Source organism: Rissa tridactyla, chromosome 13 (genome assembly GCF_028500815.1).
Source record: "Rissa tridactyla isolate bRisTri1 chromosome 13, bRisTri1.patW.cur.20221130, whole genome shotgun sequence".
NCBI classification, from domain to species: Eukaryota; Metazoa; Chordata; class Aves; order Charadriiformes; family Laridae; genus Rissa; species Rissa tridactyla.
In genome coordinates this window covers 4,556,570-4,576,060 of record NC_071478.1, presented here as the reverse complement: position 1 = coordinate 4,576,060, position 19,491 = coordinate 4,556,570, and the positions used below count along the sequence as shown (strand labels likewise).

The 19,491-nt window shown below is 61.0% G+C and overlaps 2 protein-coding genes across 14 annotated transcripts in view; one reads left to right on the top strand and one right to left on the bottom strand.

Moving 5' to 3' along the window:
* CUX2 (cut like homeobox 2) overlaps nucleotides 1–8,733 on the top strand; it is a 66,681-nt gene extending 57,948 nt beyond the window's left edge. For 10 of the 12 annotated variants that reach the window (XM_054219986.1, XM_054219985.1, XM_054219984.1 and 7 more), the window contains 12 exons: nucleotides 539–730; nucleotides 846–904; nucleotides 1,063–1,111; nucleotides 1,220–1,319; nucleotides 1,567–2,202; nucleotides 3,017–3,118; nucleotides 3,990–4,765; nucleotides 5,227–5,386; nucleotides 5,934–6,203; nucleotides 6,442–6,630; nucleotides 6,737–7,010; nucleotides 8,073–8,733. In XM_054219986.1, coding sequence (XP_054075961.1) covers nucleotides 539–730; nucleotides 846–904; nucleotides 1,063–1,111; nucleotides 1,220–1,319; nucleotides 1,567–2,202; nucleotides 3,017–3,118; nucleotides 3,990–4,765; nucleotides 5,227–5,386; nucleotides 5,934–6,203; nucleotides 6,442–6,630; nucleotides 6,737–7,010; nucleotides 8,073–8,733 — 3,468 coding nt within the window. Of the gene's footprint in view, nucleotides 1–538; nucleotides 731–845; nucleotides 905–1,062; nucleotides 1,320–1,566; nucleotides 2,203–3,016; nucleotides 3,119–3,989; nucleotides 4,766–5,226; nucleotides 5,387–5,933; nucleotides 6,204–6,441; nucleotides 6,631–6,736; nucleotides 7,011–8,072 lie in introns of all 12 variants that reach the window. The other 2 variants (XM_054219978.1, XM_054219988.1) reach the window with 1 other exon arrangement.
* Nucleotides 8,734–12,221: 3,488 nt separating this feature from the next.
* Nucleotides 12,222–15,226, bottom strand: PHETA1 (PH domain containing endocytic trafficking adaptor 1). Of its 2 annotated transcripts, none has more exons than XM_054220009.1 (3): nucleotides 15,168–15,226; nucleotides 14,660–14,814; nucleotides 12,222–14,251 (listed from the first exon to the last, which is right to left on the bottom strand). In XM_054220009.1, exon 3 carries the CDS (start codon nucleotides 14,125–14,127, stop codon nucleotides 13,348–13,350), a length of 780 nt encoding a protein of 259 aa, XP_054075984.1. In that variant the 5' UTR covers nucleotides 14,128–14,251; nucleotides 14,660–14,814; nucleotides 15,168–15,226; the 3' UTR covers nucleotides 12,222–13,347. The 2 variants fall into 2 exon arrangements, with proteins under 2 accessions (XP_054075984.1, XP_054075985.1); XM_054220010.1 differs by having other exon boundaries at nucleotides 14,660–14,856; nucleotides 15,168–15,211.
* Nucleotides 15,227–19,491: the final 4,265 nt, after the last annotated feature.

Genomic DNA, 19,491 nt, shown 5'->3' with positions numbered 1-19,491 from the left:
TACCCTGTCAGGGCTGGCAGCACCCCATCACGGCCAGCACCACCTCATCATGGCCAGGAGCATCCATCACATCCAGGAGCATCCCATTGCACTTGGGAGCACCCCATCATAGCTAGGAGCACCCCATAGCAGCCAGGAGCACCCTAGCATGTTCAGGAGCATCCCGTTGTGCTCAGGAGTATCCTATTGCGTTTGGGACCACCCTTTCGCACCACCATGTTTGTGAGCAAGCTTGAGGTGCCGGTGACCGAGGCATTTTTCCGCCGTGGGCTGGTAGCTTTGGCCATGCCCTACCTGCAGCCCCAGCCTCCTATGGGGAGGGGGGCCGTGCACCCCCATAGCACCAAGATATACCTGGGAGATCTTTAAGGGCAGAGGAAAGGTCTGTCCCTCCCCAGGACTGTGTCACCCTGGGTCCCCATCCCGCAGGGCTGAGTCCTGGTCTCACCTGCTCCCCTTGGGGATGCGTCTGTTGGGGAGGGTGGCCCTTGTCCCCACGTCGGGCGGCTGGGACTGACGGTGTCCCCTCTCCCGGCAGGACAAAGTGAACTATTCCATGTGCTCAGGGTCGAGGCTGGAGGCGGCTCTGGCTGCCAAGGACCGGGAGATCCTGCGGCTCCTGAAGGATGTCCAGCACCTCCAGAGCTCGCTGCAGGAGCTGGAGGAGTCCTCTGCCAACCAGATCGCCGAGCTGGAGGGGCAGCTGGCCGCCAAGAATGAAGCCATCGAGGTGCGCCCATGGGGGCTGGAGACTTGCCGGGGAGGGGGGGGGGGGGTGCGGGTCCGGCCGTGCCGGGTGTGCACCGGGAGCCGGCTGTGAGGACTCCCCCCCGTCTGCTCCGCAGAAGCTGGAGGAGAAGCTGCAGGCACAGGCGGACTACGAGGAGATCAAAACAGAGCTGAGGTATGGCTCGACCGGCATCCATGCCTGCTGCCTGCCTGTCCCCCGGCCAGCCGCGTGCCGCCGGCACCCATGGCACACTTTGGCAGCCGTAATGCTCGGCGGCTTGACGGCAGCAAAAAGCCATGCCTGCCGAGTCACCCCCCTTGTCTCCCTCCCAGCATCCTGAAGGCGATGAAGGTGGCCTCTGCCAGCTGCAGCCTTCCCCAGGCAAGTGCCGCGGTGCATGCCGGCACGCTGGCCGGGCTGGGGTGTGTGTGCCAGCCCTGTCGCCAATGGTTCCGCCGCCCTTTCCCATCTCGGCTTGGCTCCTTGCAGAGCATATCGAAGGCGGAGGAGGCCCTGCTGCTGGGGAAGGAGGCTTTCTATCCCTCGCAGAAGTACCTGCTGGAGAAGCCCAGCCTGCTGGCCAGCACTGGTAGGGTCCCAGGGTCCTATGGCATCCCCAATCCCACTGTGAGCATCCCTGGGAATGTAGGCAGCAGGGCTGGATCCTGCCCTGGCTCTGGGAAGGAGCCTGGGGCCAGCAGCGGGTGTGGGGGATGGACGAGGGGTGGGATGCCACCTGGGGAAACTGAGGCAGGAGATGCTTTGCTGCGAAGCTGAGCCGGGGCCATCGGCCGGCGGGACTCTAGTGCGTCTCCCTCTCTCTTGTTCATCTCTAGAGGAGGATCACTCCGAAGACGAGTCGGGGAAGGATTCGTTGGGCATGGAGCAGCCGTACCCGTCCCCCCAGCACGCCCCGGCGGATGAACCCGCCTCCCCCACTCCCCTCCCGCCTCTGCCCGGCCCCGGCCTGGCCCCCGACGGCCCCCGGACTTTCTCGCTGTCCCCCTTCCCGGGGGGCGAGCGGCTTTCAGGGGACGCCAAGACCCCCCACCTCCCTCCGCCCGCCTACAAGAGCGAGAGTGCGGGTGGGGGGCCACCCTTCTCCTCCACCTTTTTCGGGGCCAAAAGCGGCACCGTGCCCCCCGGCGCCGTGCCTGCCACCAACGCCGCCAGCCCGCCCGGCGAGCCGTCCGAGGGCAGCGCCGGCAGCTCTGCCGACGAGGAGCAGCTGGACACGGCCGAAATCGCCTTCCAGGTGAAGGAGCAGCTGCTGAAGCACAACATCGGGCAGCGGGTCTTCGGGCATTACGTGCTGGGGCTGTCGCAGGGCTCCGTCAGCGAGATCCTGGCCCGGCCCAAGCCCTGGCGCAAGCTGACGGTGAAGGGCAAGGAGCCGTTTATCAAGATGAAGCAGTTCCTCTCCGACGAGCAGAACGTGCTGGCCCTGAGGACTATCCAGGTGCGCCAGAGAGGTGAGTGGTTGGGGTGGCCCCGGCCTCGGGAGTTGTCCCTCGCGGTCCCCCTGCTCACTGCGGGGTGGGCTGGAGCCCCGGCAAATGGTAGCGATTAACAAGAACCCTTCGTGGAAGCTGCATCCCTGGACGTGCTTTACTCGTTTATTCTGACAAGTGCCATTTAATTATTCATTAGGCTGTTTCGTGGCGTATGAATCAATGTGCTCGGGAATATTTTGTTAAAATAATGAAGTCTTAATGCTACGGGACCTCGGCACGGTGTCGGCACCACCGCGAAACGGTGATGCCCTGCCGCCTGCACGCACAGCTCCGGGGACGGCGGCTCCCGGCCTCGTCTCTGCGGTGGCAGCGGTGGTGGCCGGTCACTCGTGTCCCTGCGGTGGCAGAGGGATGGGGCGATGCTGGCCCATGCATCTGCTGGCAGTTCAACCTGAAAGGGCTCAGATTTATCCCCTGGATTTGATTCAGCATTAAATCATCTCCCGCGGGAGGGCGCGATGCCAGGGAGGGGGACTGTGGTCCCTGTGCCCGTGTCTCCGCTCAGCCCCAGGAACATCAGTGGGGAGCAGGTGCCCTTGGATGGGGTGAGCAAGGTGGCCAAGAGACGCCGTGCCGGAGACAAGAGCTGGCCGCGGGGGCTACCGGGGCTCCCTGTACTCCGGCTCACGACTAATCGGGAGTGACATTTGTCTTAAAATCAGCATCCCTAAAAATAACTGAACATGAGGAGCAGTAAATACTTCCTGACACACAAGCGGAGCTTGTAAAACCAGCGCCGGTGACAAAGCTGTTATCCTGCCTCTTTGATCAGGTAGCATCACGCCGCGGATCAGGACACCAGAGACCGGCTCTGACGACGCCATCAAAAGCATCCTGGAGCAGGCGAAGAAGGAGATCGAGTCGCAGAAGGGAGGTAGGTGCCGGCGTGTGGGTGGCCGAGCTCCCTGTGGGAGCAGCACCCGGAGGGGTGCCAGCGGCTGGGTGCTGCACGGCTGCGGGTCCCCCGGCACGGCGAAACACCCGCAAAACCGACAGTGTCCGGCACAGGGGTCTCTGCCTCCCCGAGGAAACTTTAGCCAGACCCTGGCAAGCCTGGATCTCTCAGCATGGTCCTGGGCAGGGTGGCACCGGGTGCTGGGCAGCAGCCTAACCCCAAGTCTGGGCCAAAATGGGCTTTATTTGGCATTTCTCCCGCTGACATCCGTAGAGATTTGGGGCGCGATGGGAAGAAATGCTGGTAAATACTGTTAGGGACGAAAGACTCCCCATGCAGCGGCATTTGTACCCGGGCTTTCAGAAACTTTGGATCTACCCTTTCCTCCCCCCTGCCCCAAAACAGATGATTAAATGAGGATGCACGATCCATCTGGCACAAGGAATCATTAAAGCAGCTGTGCTCGCAGTCAATTACAAGAAATGAAATACATTAAAACAGGTAGTCTGCTGAGAAAGCAGAATCCCGGAGAATTAAATTAGACAGGAACAGTGGAAAGACAGACAGGGAAAACAAACATGTTTGTCTATTGCCGTTGTTGGTAATGGGATTTATTTTGCAATTGTCGAAAAAGAAGCCTGTTTAGAGCTGGGGGTGTCGCAGCTTTTGCTTTTTGGGTGCTGCTGGTCCTTCTTCTGATCTGCACCCTCACGGGCCATCTGCTTGATGGAGAGTGCTCCCAACCAGATTGGGCTGAAATCTCTTTTTTTCCTGCCATTTTGAATGATGGCCACATGGTGAAATGCTGCGTGCTGTGCCTTGGGGCTCCCCTCAGCCCTTTTCTTTGCAGGGGAACCCAAAACGCCATCGACGTCGCAGGCGGTGGCCAACGGGGCGGGCGGCAGCAGCTCGGAGGACGCCATCAAGAGCATCCTGGAGCAGGCGCGGCGGGAGATGCAGGCACAGCAGCAGGCGCTGCTGGAGATGGAGTCGGGGGGCAGCGGGCGCCCCGGGGACACGCCGCCCGCCGAGCGCTCCACGCTGGCTGCCGTCAGCCAGAACATCGTCCCGACCTACGTCAAGCAGGAGGAGGGGAGCGGGGCCAGCCCCGGCCCCCCGCAGACCCCGCTGGCCGTCCTCTCACCCGCCGCCTTCGTCCAGAGCATCATCCGGAAGGTGAAGTCAGAGATCGGTGATGCCGGCTCCTACTTCGACCAGCACTGGGCATCAGAGCGGAGCCTGCTCAGCCGACCCTACACCTCCGTCTCGCCTTCGCTCTCCTCCTCCTCCTCGAGCTACTCCAGCATGGCCAATGGCAGGGGCTGGCCGCGGGGCGAGCCCAGCGAGGGCGGCGCCAACGAGGACGAGCTGCCGCTGGCGGATGACGAGCCCCACCGGCTGACAGAGATGAAGACGGAGGGAGCCGGCACGGAGCCGGCGGCTGGTGGTCGCCTCTCCTACTACCCCGCCTACGTGCCGCGGACCCTGAAGCCCACTGTGCCACCACTGACGCCCGAGCAGTACGAGATGTACATGTACAGGGAGGTGGACACGCTGGAGCTGACCCGGCAGGTCAAGGAGAAGTTGGCCAAGAACGGCATCTGCCAGAGGATCTTCGGAGAGAAGGTACCAGCCTGGAGGAGGGGGGTTTGGTGTCCCCTCTGCTTCACAACTCAGAGCTCAGGGCTCACTGGCTGCCTCTGCCAGGTCCTTCCAGGGTCCCCCCCTCTCCTTGGTGGGTTTCCCCTTGGAGGATGCTGAGTCCTCAGGGTCTGGCCCAATCCCAAGCAGTCTCCCAGTGGCCACCACCCACTGGTTGGTGGCACATCCCACCAGGAACACCCTGTCCCCTGTGCAGAGCCCTGTGGGGACTGTCCTCCCAGCCCACTGGGTATCCCTGGGGGACCCACCATGGTCCCAGCACCCGGCGGCTGGGGCCAAGGGGTCGGACGTGCCAGGGGGCTGTAAGCACGGCAACGGGGGCAACCTGCTTCCCCTCCCTCGACGTGGGGACGGAGAGCAGGCAGTAGCCTGGCGCTGGGGGGAGCTTGCCCTGTCCCCAGTGGTGATGCCTGCGCGGTGCCTAGGTGCTGGGGCTGTCCCAGGGCAGCGTGAGCGACATGCTGTCGCGGCCCAAGCCGTGGAGCAAGCTGACGCAGAAGGGTCGGGAGCCCTTCATCCGCATGCAGCTCTGGCTGACCGACCAGCTGGGCCAAGGCATCAGCCAGCAGCCGACACCCTCCCAGGGTAAGTGCCACCGCTGTCCCCGTGGTCCCCACGTGCCCTCACTGTCCCCGAGGTTTCTGCATCTGTCCCCCACATCCTACCCCCACCCCAGTGCCGGGGAGTCCTGCCACCCCCAGCACCCCAATACTGGGAAACCCCTTTCACCCCCCACCGCCGATGCATCCGGCTCATTTCGAACCCCCTTAATTAGTCACTTAGATGATTTAGGGCTGTTAGATCCTCAAATGTTATTTTGTGGAGACAGGTTTTGGAAGTCATCTAGTTTAAAAAACAGAAAAAAGGAAAACCACAACAGAAATCCTTGGCTTTGTGCCTGGCGTACAGAAGTAACTGGTTTGTTTTTTTTTAAATTAGTGGTATTTTCTCTCTGCTATTCCACTGGTTCCTCCCACTTAGCCATAGCTGCCGGAAAAACTCATCTGGCATCCCCCCTCTCCGGAGGGCAGAGCCATGGGCATCCCCAAAATAACCTTTCCGCTCCTGCCGTGTCCCCTGTGCTCTCCCCTCCTGCTGTCCCTGTTGACCTCTCTTCCCCGGTGTCCTGCAGCCAGCCCGGCAGAGCCCCAGCCGTCCCCCTCGCCGCCCCCCAGCCCCTCGGAGCACGAGAAGGGCTGCCAGGAGCCCCTCACCCTGGCCTTAGAGAGCAGCAAAGAAAACCAGCAGCCCGAGAGCCGGTCGACGCCTGCGCTGGGTGGGAAGACCTACTCCAACAGCCAGGGACCCGTGGGCATCCAGGAGATCGTGGCCATGTCCCCCGAGCTGGACACCTACTCCATCACCAAGAAGGTCAAGGAGGTCTTGACGGACAACAATTTAGGTGCGGACCTTCTCCCCGCCCGGGTTTTCGGGAGCCGCTGGTGAGGCTGCATGGATGCATCACCCCAATTCCCGTAGCCGCAGATCTCCCCCTGGTTCTCTGCGGGTGCTCGGGGGGATCCCGGCGTGCTGGGGAGGATGCTGGCTGGGAAACGGGGTGCACCTGCTCCGTGGGGGGACTGTAGCGCCCGCCCTGCTGCTCTCCCCGGCTCTAACCACCTCTGCTTCTCCTCCGCCAGGCCAGCGGCTGTTTGGGGAGAGCATCCTGGGCCTGACGCAGGGCTCGGTGTCCGATCTCCTCTCCAGGCCCAAGCCGTGGCACAAGCTGAGCCTGAAGGGGAGGGAGCCCTTCGTCCGCATGCAGCTCTGGCTCAACGACCCCCACAACGTGGAGAAACTGCGCGACATGAAGAAGCTGGAGAAGAAAGGTGAGGGTCAGGGAGATGCAGCTTCCGCAGGTCAAGGGTGATGGCCAAGGGGGGGCTCCCCAGGCTGGGGGGCAAGCGACGCGCAGCTGGGTCTCCTCTCCTGCAGCCTACCTGAAACGTCGGTACGGGCTGATGAGCGCCGGCTCGGACAGCGAGTCCCCCAGCGCCCGCTCCGAGTGCGCCAGCCCCAGCCTGCAGCCGCAGGACCTCAGCCTCCTCCAGATCAAGAAGCCGCGAGTGGTGCTGGCCCCGGAGGAGAAGGAAGCCCTGAAGAAAGCCTACCAGCTGGAACCTTACCCCTCCCAGCAGACCATCGAGCTGCTCTCCTTCCAGCTCAACCTCAAGACCAATACCGTCATCAACTGGTTCCACAACTACAGGTATGGGTGCTCCCAGACTTTGGATGTCTCATGGTGCCGTGTCACCAGTCCTCTTCCAGCCCTCCCAGTCCCTCTTGCCTAGACAGAGAAGGTGCAGACCAACACGTGGTCACTGGAGGTCCCCAGGTGCGGGATTGCAGATGAAATGCTGCGTGTGCCCTGGCTGGTGTGTAATCAAGAGGTGTCAACCACCCTGACCAAGTCATCTTGATGACTCAATGATCTTAAAGGTCCCTTCCAACCTAGACAATTCTATGATTCTGTGATCTTGAGCATCTAAAGAGGTTACCGTGCTCATGTCCGCCTGCTCCCTGGTGCGGTACTCCACCTGCCACTGAGCAGGAGCTCCACGATGGGTGGGGGAAAGCCTTATAGAGGCTCCTGGAGCACAGACTCCATCCCCACAGCAGCCCAGCCCCAGAGAGCAGCAGTATTGCAGATGGACACACTGCTCCTGAATCCTCCCCAGACCCACACCAAGAGCAACCTGCTCTGTCTCAACAGCCCTGGTGGTGGGTTGTGCCTGCTCCCCGGTATAAACCAGTATAAGAAGACATAGAAGTGCTTGTCTGAAATCTGCCTCCGACTACCTCCAACCCCCCCTGGGCAGATGGTCAGTGTTTATGGGAGCTGGCTGAGGTTTCTCACATGAAGCGATCGTGTGGGAGCGTGGGGGAGTGCTTGAAAAATCAGGCTTTTTGGTGAAACATTGACCAATGGGGTTTTTAAACCCGCCACCTTTCCCCTTGCGTGGTTCCAGGAAAGCCCCTCCTGCTCTCAGTAAACAAAACCACCCTAAAATAAACCTTTGAAAAATGCTGTGTATTAAACAACAACAAAAATAAGGCAGTGGAAAACATTGGCTGGAAACAGCCCAAAGTGTTGCAAAATGCAGTTCCCGTGTTCAAGCAGCACTGATTTTCCCCCAAAAAAAGCGTTTTGAAGGCCAACAAGGTGAGGTTGTACATCTCAAGCAATGTCGTCGCGTTTTTCTGGCTGGAGATGCATTCTCGGGACGTGATGGTTGGTGGTCACCAATCCACTGCGCTTGTGTCCCGGCAGGTCGCGGATGCGCCGGGAGATGCTGGTGGAGGGCACGCAGGACAACGACACGGACGCAGAGCAGAGCAGTGGGGCGGCCATCCCCGGGCGCCAGGCCCCCCACAGCCCCGATTCGGATGCCGAGGACCGTAAACCCGTGTTGGGGAAGGGCGAGCATCCCTGCGCCGCAGCGCCCGTGAAGGTGAAGGAGGAGCAGGGGGAAGCGGGCGGCTGGGGCCGCCGGCGGGACTCGCACAGCCCGGCCGGGGCGGCCGAGGGGACCGGACCTCCCCAGGAAGAGCGGGGGGCAGCCCCCCACGCTGCCGCCCCTAGCGCCGGCAGCCTCCCGCGGCGGGGGGGCCGTGCCGGTGCCGCCACCGGGGGACCCCCACCACCGCCGCCGCACCCCGACAGCTCCCAGTCCTCCGCCGGGTCGTCCCGTTGCAGCTTGGAGGTCTCCCCGACGTCGCCCTCGGCGGCCTCCTCGCCTGGTCTCGCCGGCTCGGCTTCCCCGGGGCCATCCTCCGCCGGGCCGGTTTCACCGGCACTGCCACCGGCTCCCGGCCCCCGGCTCAGCACCAGCGTCCAGCGGCGCCACGAGAAGATGGCCAACCTCAACAACATCATCCACCGCCTGGAGCGGGCCGCCAACCGCGAGGAGGCCCTCGAGTGGGAGTTCTGAGCCCCCACCCCACCCCACCCCCCCCGCCGCCCTAAATATATATATACACACCCACATATATATATATATTTTGTTAAATGCAGCGCGCACCGAGAGGCGACAGGCGGCCGGCGCCACGGAGGGGAGCGCCCGTGGAAAGGGGGGGGGGCCCCCACTATGAAGCCGCCCCCCCCCCCCCCGGCTTTGTTTTAAATGTGAAAAACTGGGAACAATTTTAGAAAAGAAAAGAAAAAAAAAGAAAAAAAAAAAAAAACAAAAAATATTTATAGACCTCTTTTAGATATTTTAATAAAAGGATACTTTGGAATTTATTAACAGCTTAAGCTGCTTTGATATTAAAGATAGCTATAAAATCAAGATGATGTAGCAGTTGTGTCATTAAATGTACACTGAAGTCTTGTAGTTTGCCACTGGATGAGATTAAAAAAAAAAACAAAAAAACAAACAAAAAAAAACCCCACAGAAAAGACTTACTGAGCAAAGCCATCAAGAAGCACTATGAGACTGACCAAATTTAATAAACTTTTGCCGAGCGGTTTCCACCTCTGTCTAAGACACTGCATCACTTCTGCCCCAGCCAGAGACTGCGTCATAGTCCCTGAAGACTCTAAAGCGAAAACCTTGATGCCATCGAGTATGTATTTAGTTCTGGTGGTTTATGTTTTTTGAAACCTTTGTAACACAGAATGTCCCGTGCGGTTGTATATGTTGTAGAAATGTCTGCCATAGCCTTCTGGAACAAGATGTAGCATGGTCCGAACGCCGTCCCTCGCGCTTCCTCCAGCCAGCAACCGGTGGCAGCCCTGATAAGGCGCGGTGTGGCTCCTGCCGGCTCCCAAAGGAAGAGAAAAAATAACGCAAAAGCAAAGGAAGCAACCCGTGTTTGCCATTTTGGGAGCGAGAGGTACCCAGGGGTGATGCTCGAGGTCGGCTCTGGCTTGCTGGGGATGGGCATCCATGGCATCCCAGTTCCCTGAGCTCTGCTGTTGTCCTTTTGGGACAGAAAAAGACAGATCCTGTGAGCTTTGCACCTGGGGCACCAGTGCTTGGGGTCCAGCACCCAAAAATGAGCCGCCCACCTGTGGGGGCCGAGCTGTGCTGGGGGCTGCTCCCAGCGCCACAGCCAGCTCTCGCAGCTGAAGCACTTTGTTTTTAGGGAGAGCACCCGGGCAGGAGGTGCAGCCCCTCACCGTGTTTGTGTCCCCAGGCGGTGGCTGCCGGTGAAGCCGGGATGAGCCCTGGGGTGTCACGCCAGGCTCCTGTCTGAATTGGGCAAAGCACCACGGGGCTTTGGCTTGCTGGGGCTGACCCCGTGCGAAGGCGCAGGAGCTTGGCGGTGGCACCATCCCGGCGTGCCCCCCACCACCTCCCCGACCCCGCTGCCACCAGTGCTAGCAAAATGCCTTTAACCGAGGTGGGGTGGACCGCGCTGGGCTGCTCTGCTCTGTCCCCTCCCCACACGGCATCAGCCATCACCCACCGAGGCCGTCATCGGGAGGGCTCCCCTGCCAGGCTCCGAGGCTATGCATTGACTAATTTTCCACTGTATGCATTTTTATCAGAATAGAAGGTATTTTTATATTTGAGTGGTAGCTGATGAGCGATGCTAAAAGCGGCTCTGCGAAGGCACGGCTCTCCTTGCCCGCCTACCCTGCCCCCATGAGCCCCAGCTTGCCCACGGCCGCTCTTTTCCCTGCCACCGTGCTGCAGAAGGTCGAGGCACGACCGTTGACTGCTCTTCTCCATCGTGTGCGAGCGGGAGCTTTAGCGGAACGGGATTCAAGGAAGCACTTAGGATCATCTTGAACACGGCAATTCTGTTGTATTAAAGCTAGCGGGACATACCGGTCACGTTTTTGTTAGGCTCATGTACTGTACTTCAAAAGTTTCTATGAGATCGATGAACTTTGTTTAACAATTTTGGAAGGAACAAGTTCTGTAAAGAGCCACTAAATACAGAAGTTGGATACGACTCTGGCCTTGGGGTGTGTTTTGTCCGGAGGGGGCTGGGACGGGAGCTCCTCTCGCCTTCACCTGCGTTGGTGTTGGCTCCCTTGGGAGTCGCAGCCTTGCTTTGGGTTTGTGGCAAGAGCTCTCACTGCCAAAACATCTCTCGGTGACTGGGGGGGGACAGAAGAAGGTGGTAAATGGGGTTAGTCAGGCTCAGGGTGCGATCCTGCCCCAGGGAAGTCCTGTGCTCCTCCCTGCTGCAGGTTTGGTCCTGCCCCTGGGGTAACTCAGCATCCTCCAGCGTGAGGTTTGGCTCGGCATTGTCCGATGGTGCCGCACCCCGGCACGGCTCTTCTTCAGAGCCAGCCATCGCCAGGCGAGTTCGCAGCTTCCGACACGAGGCGGTGGTGTTTGCATTCGATGCATTAATAAATCCGTGTGTTGCATAGCTGTTTAAGCTTGTTTGTCAGCTAATACGTTGGGAAGGATTTATTTTTAATGAATATCTGAACGTCTGGAGAAGCTGGGCTGGCTGCCATGGAAACCGGAGTCTTCCTCTGCAGCCGCCTGACAGGGCCGGGTTAACCACCTGGGTGCTGCGGGTGTAGCTGCACCCTGGCTGCCCTCGGCGGCACCGCTCCAAATGCCGAAACACCTAGCGTGGTGCCGTGCATGGCCAGGAGCAGGGCTCGGCACTCCGCAGGGCTCTCGGCGAGTGAGTCACCCTGTCTGGCTTCGTGCCTCAGTTTCCCCAAGAGTCTTCCCCCCCTCTCCCAGCCCCAGCCCAGCTGCAAGACCCCATGTTAGCAAGAAGCTGGAGACATTCATACAAGTGGGATGCCGCAGGCAGGGACATGGCATCACGTTGGCCACTTCCACAAGGGCAGGGTCCCTGCGGAGCACTGACACAGCCCCAGGAAGGGGACAGATATTTGGCCCCTGGCTAAAACCCCTTGCAGAAGGCTGGGGAAGTCCCACCAAGGGCAAAGGGCCACCTGACGAGGGGCACCCAAACCTGGGTGGCATCAGGCAGTGCTGGCTGTAAGCCGGGTTTTGGAGGGATGGTTGTAACACCCCATCGGGCCTGTAAGGCACCGGCAACTCACGCCGGGGCACCCAGTGCCTTTCCCACCGGTGAAACCGTGGGAGGGTTGTGCTCCCAACCAGTCTCCCAGCTCTTTTCCAATGCCCAAACCCTCGTGTTGATCACCTGTGCCTGGCTGTTCAAGCTGTCATGGAGGGCAGAACTGTGCTGTCCCTGCTGTGGGACCATCCTGTTGCTGTGCGTGTCCCAATGTCCCCAGAGTGGCACCATCCCGTTCCATCCCATCCCATCCCATCCCATCCCTGTGGGCAGACAAGGGGCTCCAGGGCACTGCAAGACCCTGGTGTTGTCCATGTCCCACTCAGGTGACGCAGTCCCTGCCTGACCACACACAGACATGGTAGGGGCAGGAGGGGGATTAATTACCACCTGGGCCCCCCTCCCCAGGGTCTTAAAGGTGCAAACGAGAACCAGGGCCAGGAGGGAATTTCTGAAACAACTTTTATTGTAGCAAAATCCTGTGCCTGTCCCAAGGGGTCCAAACCTGGGGCACCCTGACTGCTTCCCCCAGGCCCAGGGTGGGTCACCCCACCTCCCGGCCAGCAGATTTAGTGTCAATAAAAACCGTTGGGGAAATAAAAGAGAAACACTGTCTTCGCTCCGGTTTGGCACATGAATCACTCGACACCCTCTGCCGCTGACACATACGTTCCTGTTTGCTGCCGCAAGTGATGCTTCCCCTTGGTGAGCGAGCCTGGGGATGATGCCCTGCCCCAAAATATCCACCCGGCAAAGTGGTGCCTGCAGCCACCGCGTTGTTCCCCTCGGGTCTGCCACCCTCCGTGTTCGCTGGCTGGGCTGCAAGCAGCAGCCACCCTGTGCAAAACGCCCGGGGCCGGGTGTCACCAGCTCTGCGGGGAGCCGGGGCGCACGGTGCTGTTGTCATTAAGGAAGAGCTGCGCTCGCTGATATTTTCTTTTTCAAACCACATCCTGCTGGAGCAGAGGGATCCGGCGGAGCTCGGCTGACCTCAGCCAGTCGCTTGTGCTGGGCAGAGAGGGGAAGGCAGGGCCAGCTCCCCAGCTGTGAAACACCCGCACAGGGGCTCAGGTGGGTGAGATCCCATCAAAATCCTCCTCCAAAAGCATTGTCGGTGCACGATCCCGCTGCAAGTGCATCAAGAGGCCCCACCAGACCCAGTGCAGTGGTCAGTTCCCAGGAGGCATCAGCCAGCAAGTTGTTCGTAGCTTGCTTGCGCTGGGTGGACCACCCCAAACCCATACCCAGGCACAGCTGGGGGGCTGCCCCCCTGTGGGAAGCACCCACTGCCTCGCACGGGACACCCAAGAGCCTGGCAGCCCCGAGAGCCCAGGAGCTTCATGCCTGGCTGGTGTCAGGCTGAGCCCAGCTGCCATCAGTGCCAGGCTGGCATTTCGCCATCACGGAGCAGCACTGGTGTCCCTCAGTGCTGGGCCCTCGGTGGCACCATCAGCAGGTGTCCATCACCGCCACGGACAGGGCTGCACATCCCGGGGTGAGGAGGCGACCGAGGTGGCACCAAGGGTGACCACCTCCTCCCTGCCACGGGTCCTGGTGGGTCCCCAGGGCTCGGCCACCTCTCAGGGCCGGGGGCCACGCCGCCTCTCCAGCCAGTCCTGCCGCAGCCGGGCCACCTCCTGGCCATACCGCTCATGGAGCCGGCAGAAGGTAGACGGGCTCTCCGCTGCGGCCACCCCGGCACTGCCTGCCTCACTGCTTGACGCCCGCCTGCGTGGTGGCAGCGGTGGTGGCCGTGGGTTCCCCTCACTGTCATACCCACTGCAGATGGAGGTGTCAGGCGGCCGGTCCGCTCCTGGCACATTGTTCCACACCGCGCAGCCGTTCTCCTTTGGCAGGATGGCGGGCAGAGCTGGCAGCCGCTCCGGAGACCGCTCCGGCCCCGAGGGCTTTGGCTTCCAGGAGCCGGGCAACTGCCGGCAGCCTCCGCATCCACTGGCCGGCCCCCAGCGCATCTCCTCCAGCTGCTTCTCCAGCTCCCGCACCACCAGGCGCATGTAGTCGAAACTGGCCCGCGAGAGCGACTTCACCCACGACTCCATGGCGGCCTGGCTCTCAGCTGCCAGCACGTAGGTGCGGGACTTGGTGCCACTGAAGCGTATGGCAAAGGCGAATTCCTCAGCTGAATCGCAGAGCTCCACGGTGCAGCCCTCCAGCACGATGACGCCCACCGGCTCCCGGCTCTCCCGCTCCTCGAAGTAGAAGAGCATGTTGCCCTTCAGGACGAACCAGCGGCGATGGTACGCCGTGTGCCGCTCACCGCGCTTGTAGAGGAAGCCGGCGTTGTCAGCCGGGGAGTCGCAGGTGGCATAGAAGGCCAGGCTCCGCTCGTTCAGTTTCATGGCTCCGTGCCCTGCGGGGACCGAGAGTGCTCAGCCGCCCGCCGGCACACAGAGGATGGGTGCGCCTTAATTGCACGGTAATAAGCCGTCGGCTTTTTGTTCCCGGCGGCACTGGCCTTGGCACCTAGGAAATGGAGACAGTGAATAAACAGCCCCGTGATAGCAGCCGGGATAAACCCGCTCCCAGCCAAGGTGCTGCGTCTGGCAGGTGCCGGGTGGGTCCAGGCTCCCCAGGGCTCCCTGGGGAGGGGGTTTCTCCCCCAACTGAACGTTTTCCCACAGAGGAGGCCCGGACAGGGCTCGTCCCAGTGCCCCACATCACCCAGTGCAGGTGACCTTACCACCGGAGCCGTGTTTGCCCTGCGTCGCAGCACTCCTCCCCGCGGCACGCAGGGAGCATTTATGGCCCACGCCACAGATCCGGCTGCCACTCCAGAGAACCTTGGCCATGGAGCCTGTCACCCGGTCAAGGCCACCTCTCCCCTTGTCCCCTAACCACCGGTGGCCTTGTTGTGCCAGGCTTCCCACCTACCTGGACTCAGCCTGGTAGTCTGAGGGGGTCTGCCAGCATCAGCGATGGATGGGTGGTCGTGGTGGTCGTGGGAGCACTGGATCTGCAGTCGGCCGGTGCAAGGGGGCCGTGGGGGCCGGCACCCCGCTGTCCCTGCTCTGGCACCTCACCCCAGCCTGCAGAGCACAGGGCGGACGTGAGCCAGGATGATTATTTTCCTATTAAGCCACATCGCAGGGTTCAAGGAGATGAGACAGGGGCTCTCGGGGCGCCCAGCGCCGGCGGCAGCGGGGACCCCTTTCACCCAGGCAGCTCGGGGACCTCTTTGGGGTCCACTAAAGTCCTGGGGACGTTTGGGAGCAGAGGAGCCTCCCTCCCCCCGCACCGGGCGGCCCCGCTCCGGGTCGGCTCCCGCCCGCTCGGTCCCGCTCCGCGGCGCCTCCGGCCGCCCCCTCTCCCGGTCCCGCTCCCGGCCCCGCTCCCGGCCCCGCTCCTGGTCCCGATCCCGATCCCGATCCCGCACGGCCACCTTTGTCCTCGGCTCCCCGCCGCCCCGGCTCGGCCCGGCCCGGCCCCGGCGGGCGGAGCGCTGCTCCCGCCCGGCTCCTCCTCCTCCGCCGCCGCCCCTCACCGCCGATCGGGGCGGCCCGGCGGGCGGGGGTGGGGCCCTTCCCCCGGCCGAGGAACCGCTCCCCAGCTCGGATCCGGTGCTTGGGGGTCCTGGCTCGGCCCAAATTCCTCGGCGGGTCAAAGCTCTGGGCACCGGGGCTGAGGTCCGGACAGTGTCGGGGAGAGATGGGAGCAGGGATCCGGGAGCACAGGGGGATATGTGCACGTCCGTGGATGTACGTGTGGATGTACGTGTGGATGTGTGCATGGATATATGCGTGGGTGTATGTGTGGATGTACACATGGATATATGTGTGGATGTACGCATGGATGTATGTGTGGATGCGTGTGTGGATGTACGCATGGATGTATGCATGGATATATGTGTGTACGTACGCAAGGATGTATGTGTGGATGTATGCATGGATATATGTGTGTATGTACGCATGGATGTATGCATGGGTGTGCGCATGGATGTTCATGTGGATATATGCACAGATGTACACATGGATGTATGCATGGATATACACATGGATGTACGTGTGGGTGTATGAATGGATGTCCATATGGGTGTACGTGTGGATGTACTCACGGGTGGGAAACCTGGGAGCTCAGTGGTGAAAGTGGCTGCACAACAGTGAGTCAGCTTTTTGGGGCAGAGAGTGGGTGCTCAGGAGCATCTGGCAGGGAACGGGCAGAGCTCGATGGCTGGGATGGATGAAAAAAGGAGCTGAGGCAGGAGCCGAGTGCTCTGGATGGGTGTCCAGGGGAAGGTGACACGCGTACAAGGAGCTAGAAAGCAGGGGTTGACGATCCGTTAGCTGGGCGCTGGAGCTGCGGGGTGTTGTGCAACCGCGTGGGCAGAGATCGCAGCCCCCTCACTCCTTCCTGACCGCGGAAGCCGCATGGCACTCGAGCTGCTGATGCGCTCTCATCCGGGTGGTCAGCGCTTGCCCCATCCGGGCCAGGGGTGAGCAGGTCCAGCAGTGCCAAGCACTGGGGCCTGGGCTGGATTTCCCGCTGCTGGTACCCACGTCCCAGGACAACCATAAACCTTTTGGCTGGGAGAAGCCTCCGGGCTGACTTCTGCTCCTGGTTGGCCTTCCATGCTGAAAGTGACACCAGCCTGATGACTACCTCGGCAGCGCTGCCGTCCTCGCCATGTCCCAATAAACACCAGTGTCAAGGATTTGCTCTCCTTATCGCTGTCCCTTTCCTCCAGTTTCTTCGTTCCCCCGCTCAGCTGCACAGCAATGAGTGTATTTTAGCAAACAAGGCATTGGCGCTCCTTTTGCAGGCCCTCAACTAAGAAATCCCGCCACAACTGCCGCTGCCCGTGGGTTGTGGTCCTCACTGCTCCCCAAAACCATAGATGCCGCCACCACCACCCTACATGGCTACTCGGGGCTTCGCAATCTTCCGCTCATGGCAGTGGTTTTCGGTTCACTGAGGGTTTTCCCTATCACCTGCAGACTTTCACTTTCACACTATAAAAAGGGATTCAAACCAGCAGTAAAACCATCTGGGCTTTATCGTCCCTCCCGAGTGGAGCCGCTCTGTTCAAGGCCACTGGTGGGAAGTCTCAGGTCTCTGCACCGCTTATCTCCCTGCCTTGCTGAGAGGTGCCCTTTCACACGGCAAGATTAGGAGAGGAAAGGACCGTGGGGAGAAGCAATATCTTTATTAGACCAGCTGGGGCAACTGAAAAAAGGCGGCCGCCTCCCAGCTGTGCTTTCCCTTGCCGGGATTCCAAAACCCCAGCTGCTTCTTGCAGCCCCATCGGCTGCTTGAGCAGAGGTTGTTCCTCCACCGCATCCGCTTCCCAGCGAGCCTTTCGGAAGCTGCTTTGGAGGATGGCCCCAATTCCTCAAAAACCACCAGCAAAATTCCCCCGTGGGTTTTTTCTTCCCGTTGGGTTTCCCTTGGGACGGTCGCGTGTCGCTGCACAGGCTCCAGCACTTCCCCTTCTGAGCAGCCCCATGATATTTTCCCTGTTGTTCCCTCCCCCAGCAAGGAGCCCACAGCCAGTGCCTCAGTTTCCCCTGCCAGATCTGGCTGGGAAAGATGGGAAAATGAAATCCTATGCTGAGCTTGCCCGACAGCAGAGAAAAAAGAGAGGAAAAGGGTCTGGAAGGAGGCGAGGGGCTGCCGGGCGCCATTTGGGACGTGTGCTGCCCTTGGCCTCCGCTTCCTGCTGTTCCCATGACCGGTGACTTGGCGGTGGCGGTTACGCAGCGGCGGGTGCTTGACAGCTCAGCGAGGTGAGCTGGGAGCTCTGAGTCACCGCCGCTGCTGGCTCCGCTCATGGAAATCTGGGGGTGCTGGGGGGGGGAGGTACCGAGAGGCTCTGTGTGTCCCCAGCCAGCACAGGGAGGAGAAGGTGTGCGGGTCTCTGTCGCGAATTGTCCCCACATGGACCCAGCTGTGCCCGGGGTTCAAGGCGAACAAGTGGTGACACCACCACCCCACCCCCCCCCGCCAGTGTGGGGCTGGCGCGACCCTCCACGGTGGCATTTCGGGGTGCGGGAACCCCTGTCCCGCCCCGGGCCCACGCAGGTCTCCAGCCCGAGGGTCGGGCACCGGGCGGGAGCGCGCTGCCCCCGGCGCCACCCCCCACGGCTGCGGAGCGGGGCCGGGAAGGGCCGGAGCCGGCTGCAGTGCGGAGGGTGCCCGGGAGAGGGCAGCTGGAGCCCGGCGACGGCTGCGGGACCGCTGCGGGCTCGGCGGGGCCGCGGGGGGGGACAGCAGCCCGTGGGGCACCCCCTCCATCACCACCCAACCCACCGCCCACCCTGCCCTCTGAAGGGGCTGCGTGAAAGCCAGGCTGAGATTTCTGGGGGGCACTGCCAGCTCAGCACAGACCACCCCCCCACCCCCCCGTAGCCGAGCATTTCCAGGTGTCACCCCCAGACCCCCTCCGGGCAGATGGAGGGGGGACCCTCATCTCACTGAGGTCACCCGCAGCCGATCGCATCCCACCCGTCGGGAAATGCCCATGTGCCGCTTCCAAACCACCCGCCGCACCCTGAAAACGAAGCGGGCCAGAGGGTGGGAGTTGAAGAGAGAAGTGGGAAGGATGGTTGGAAGCTGCGTAAGGCTTTTACAGGAGAAGAAAGCAGCAATGGTTAAAAGCTGAGCCCGGTGCAGAGCGGAAGGGAAGCGGGGAGCGTGTGTGTGTGTGTGTGTGTGTATGTGTATGTGTGTACAAGGGCATCTGCGCAGCTCTGCATAAACAAACAGAAAAAGCAGAAGTCAGTGGTAGTGAATTAGCAGTTAGGGACTGTAGAAAATCCATACAGGAAGTAAAACAAAAGAGAAATCTCAGGCCATGGGGGCTGAGGACGCTGAGAGGGCGCTTTTGAAATAGATGAAGCTCATGAAGAAAAGTGTGCAATAGCTGCGAGCTGGGACAGCCGCCCGTGGGAAGGAGGGCAGGCACCGGGCTCCACCGACTGCTCGTCCATGCTCAGAAAAAAAAGGCAGAAAGTGCAATTATGCATAAAACAACAGAGGAAGGAATTAAAAAGCAGCTTTTAAGGTAAGATTTTATCACGTCAGCCACTCCCAGCCACTTCCCTGTGGGGTTTGGGGAGGGCTGGCTGGTTGCAGAGTCACCTAGACCCCTGGAGCAGGCGATGCCGAAGGGGAGTGAAGGGCTACAGCCCTGCAGGAAAGCTCAAATCTAGTCTGGGGCATTGTTGGGTCTGGAGCAGGGCAATGCGGCTGTGTCCACATTGGGAGCAGCCCACGGCTGTGGTCTGGGGATGGCCAGCCCTGAGCCCAGCACCAGCAGGGGATTCCGGTCTTTTCCTCATGAGAAGGGGATGGATTGGGAATGGATGGGGCGAGTGACTGGGGTGTACTTTAAAGCATCACCAAGGATGGAGCCAGCTGGTGGTGGCACACAGATGCCCCTTCACAAGCAGCTCAGCATGCCTCAGCCCTCTCTCCAAGGGCAAATCCCGCAGCTTCTACCTTCCCAACACCCACAAATTGATTGTGTGGTGTCTGTAAAATCCCAACTGCCACTTCCCTGGGTTTCCCTGGCTTGGCATGATAGGTGAGCACCAGCCACCAGTTGCCGTGGCTCCTGCATACCCGGTGTGAGTGGCACCTGTGTGGGGGTCTGTGGGGGAAGGAGAGCCCCTCCATCCCCTGTGCTGCTGCTGTTTGGGGAGGATAAAGCCCCAGAGGAGCCCTCGGGACAACCGGTGACGCAAGTGGGAGATGTTGATGGGCCAGAC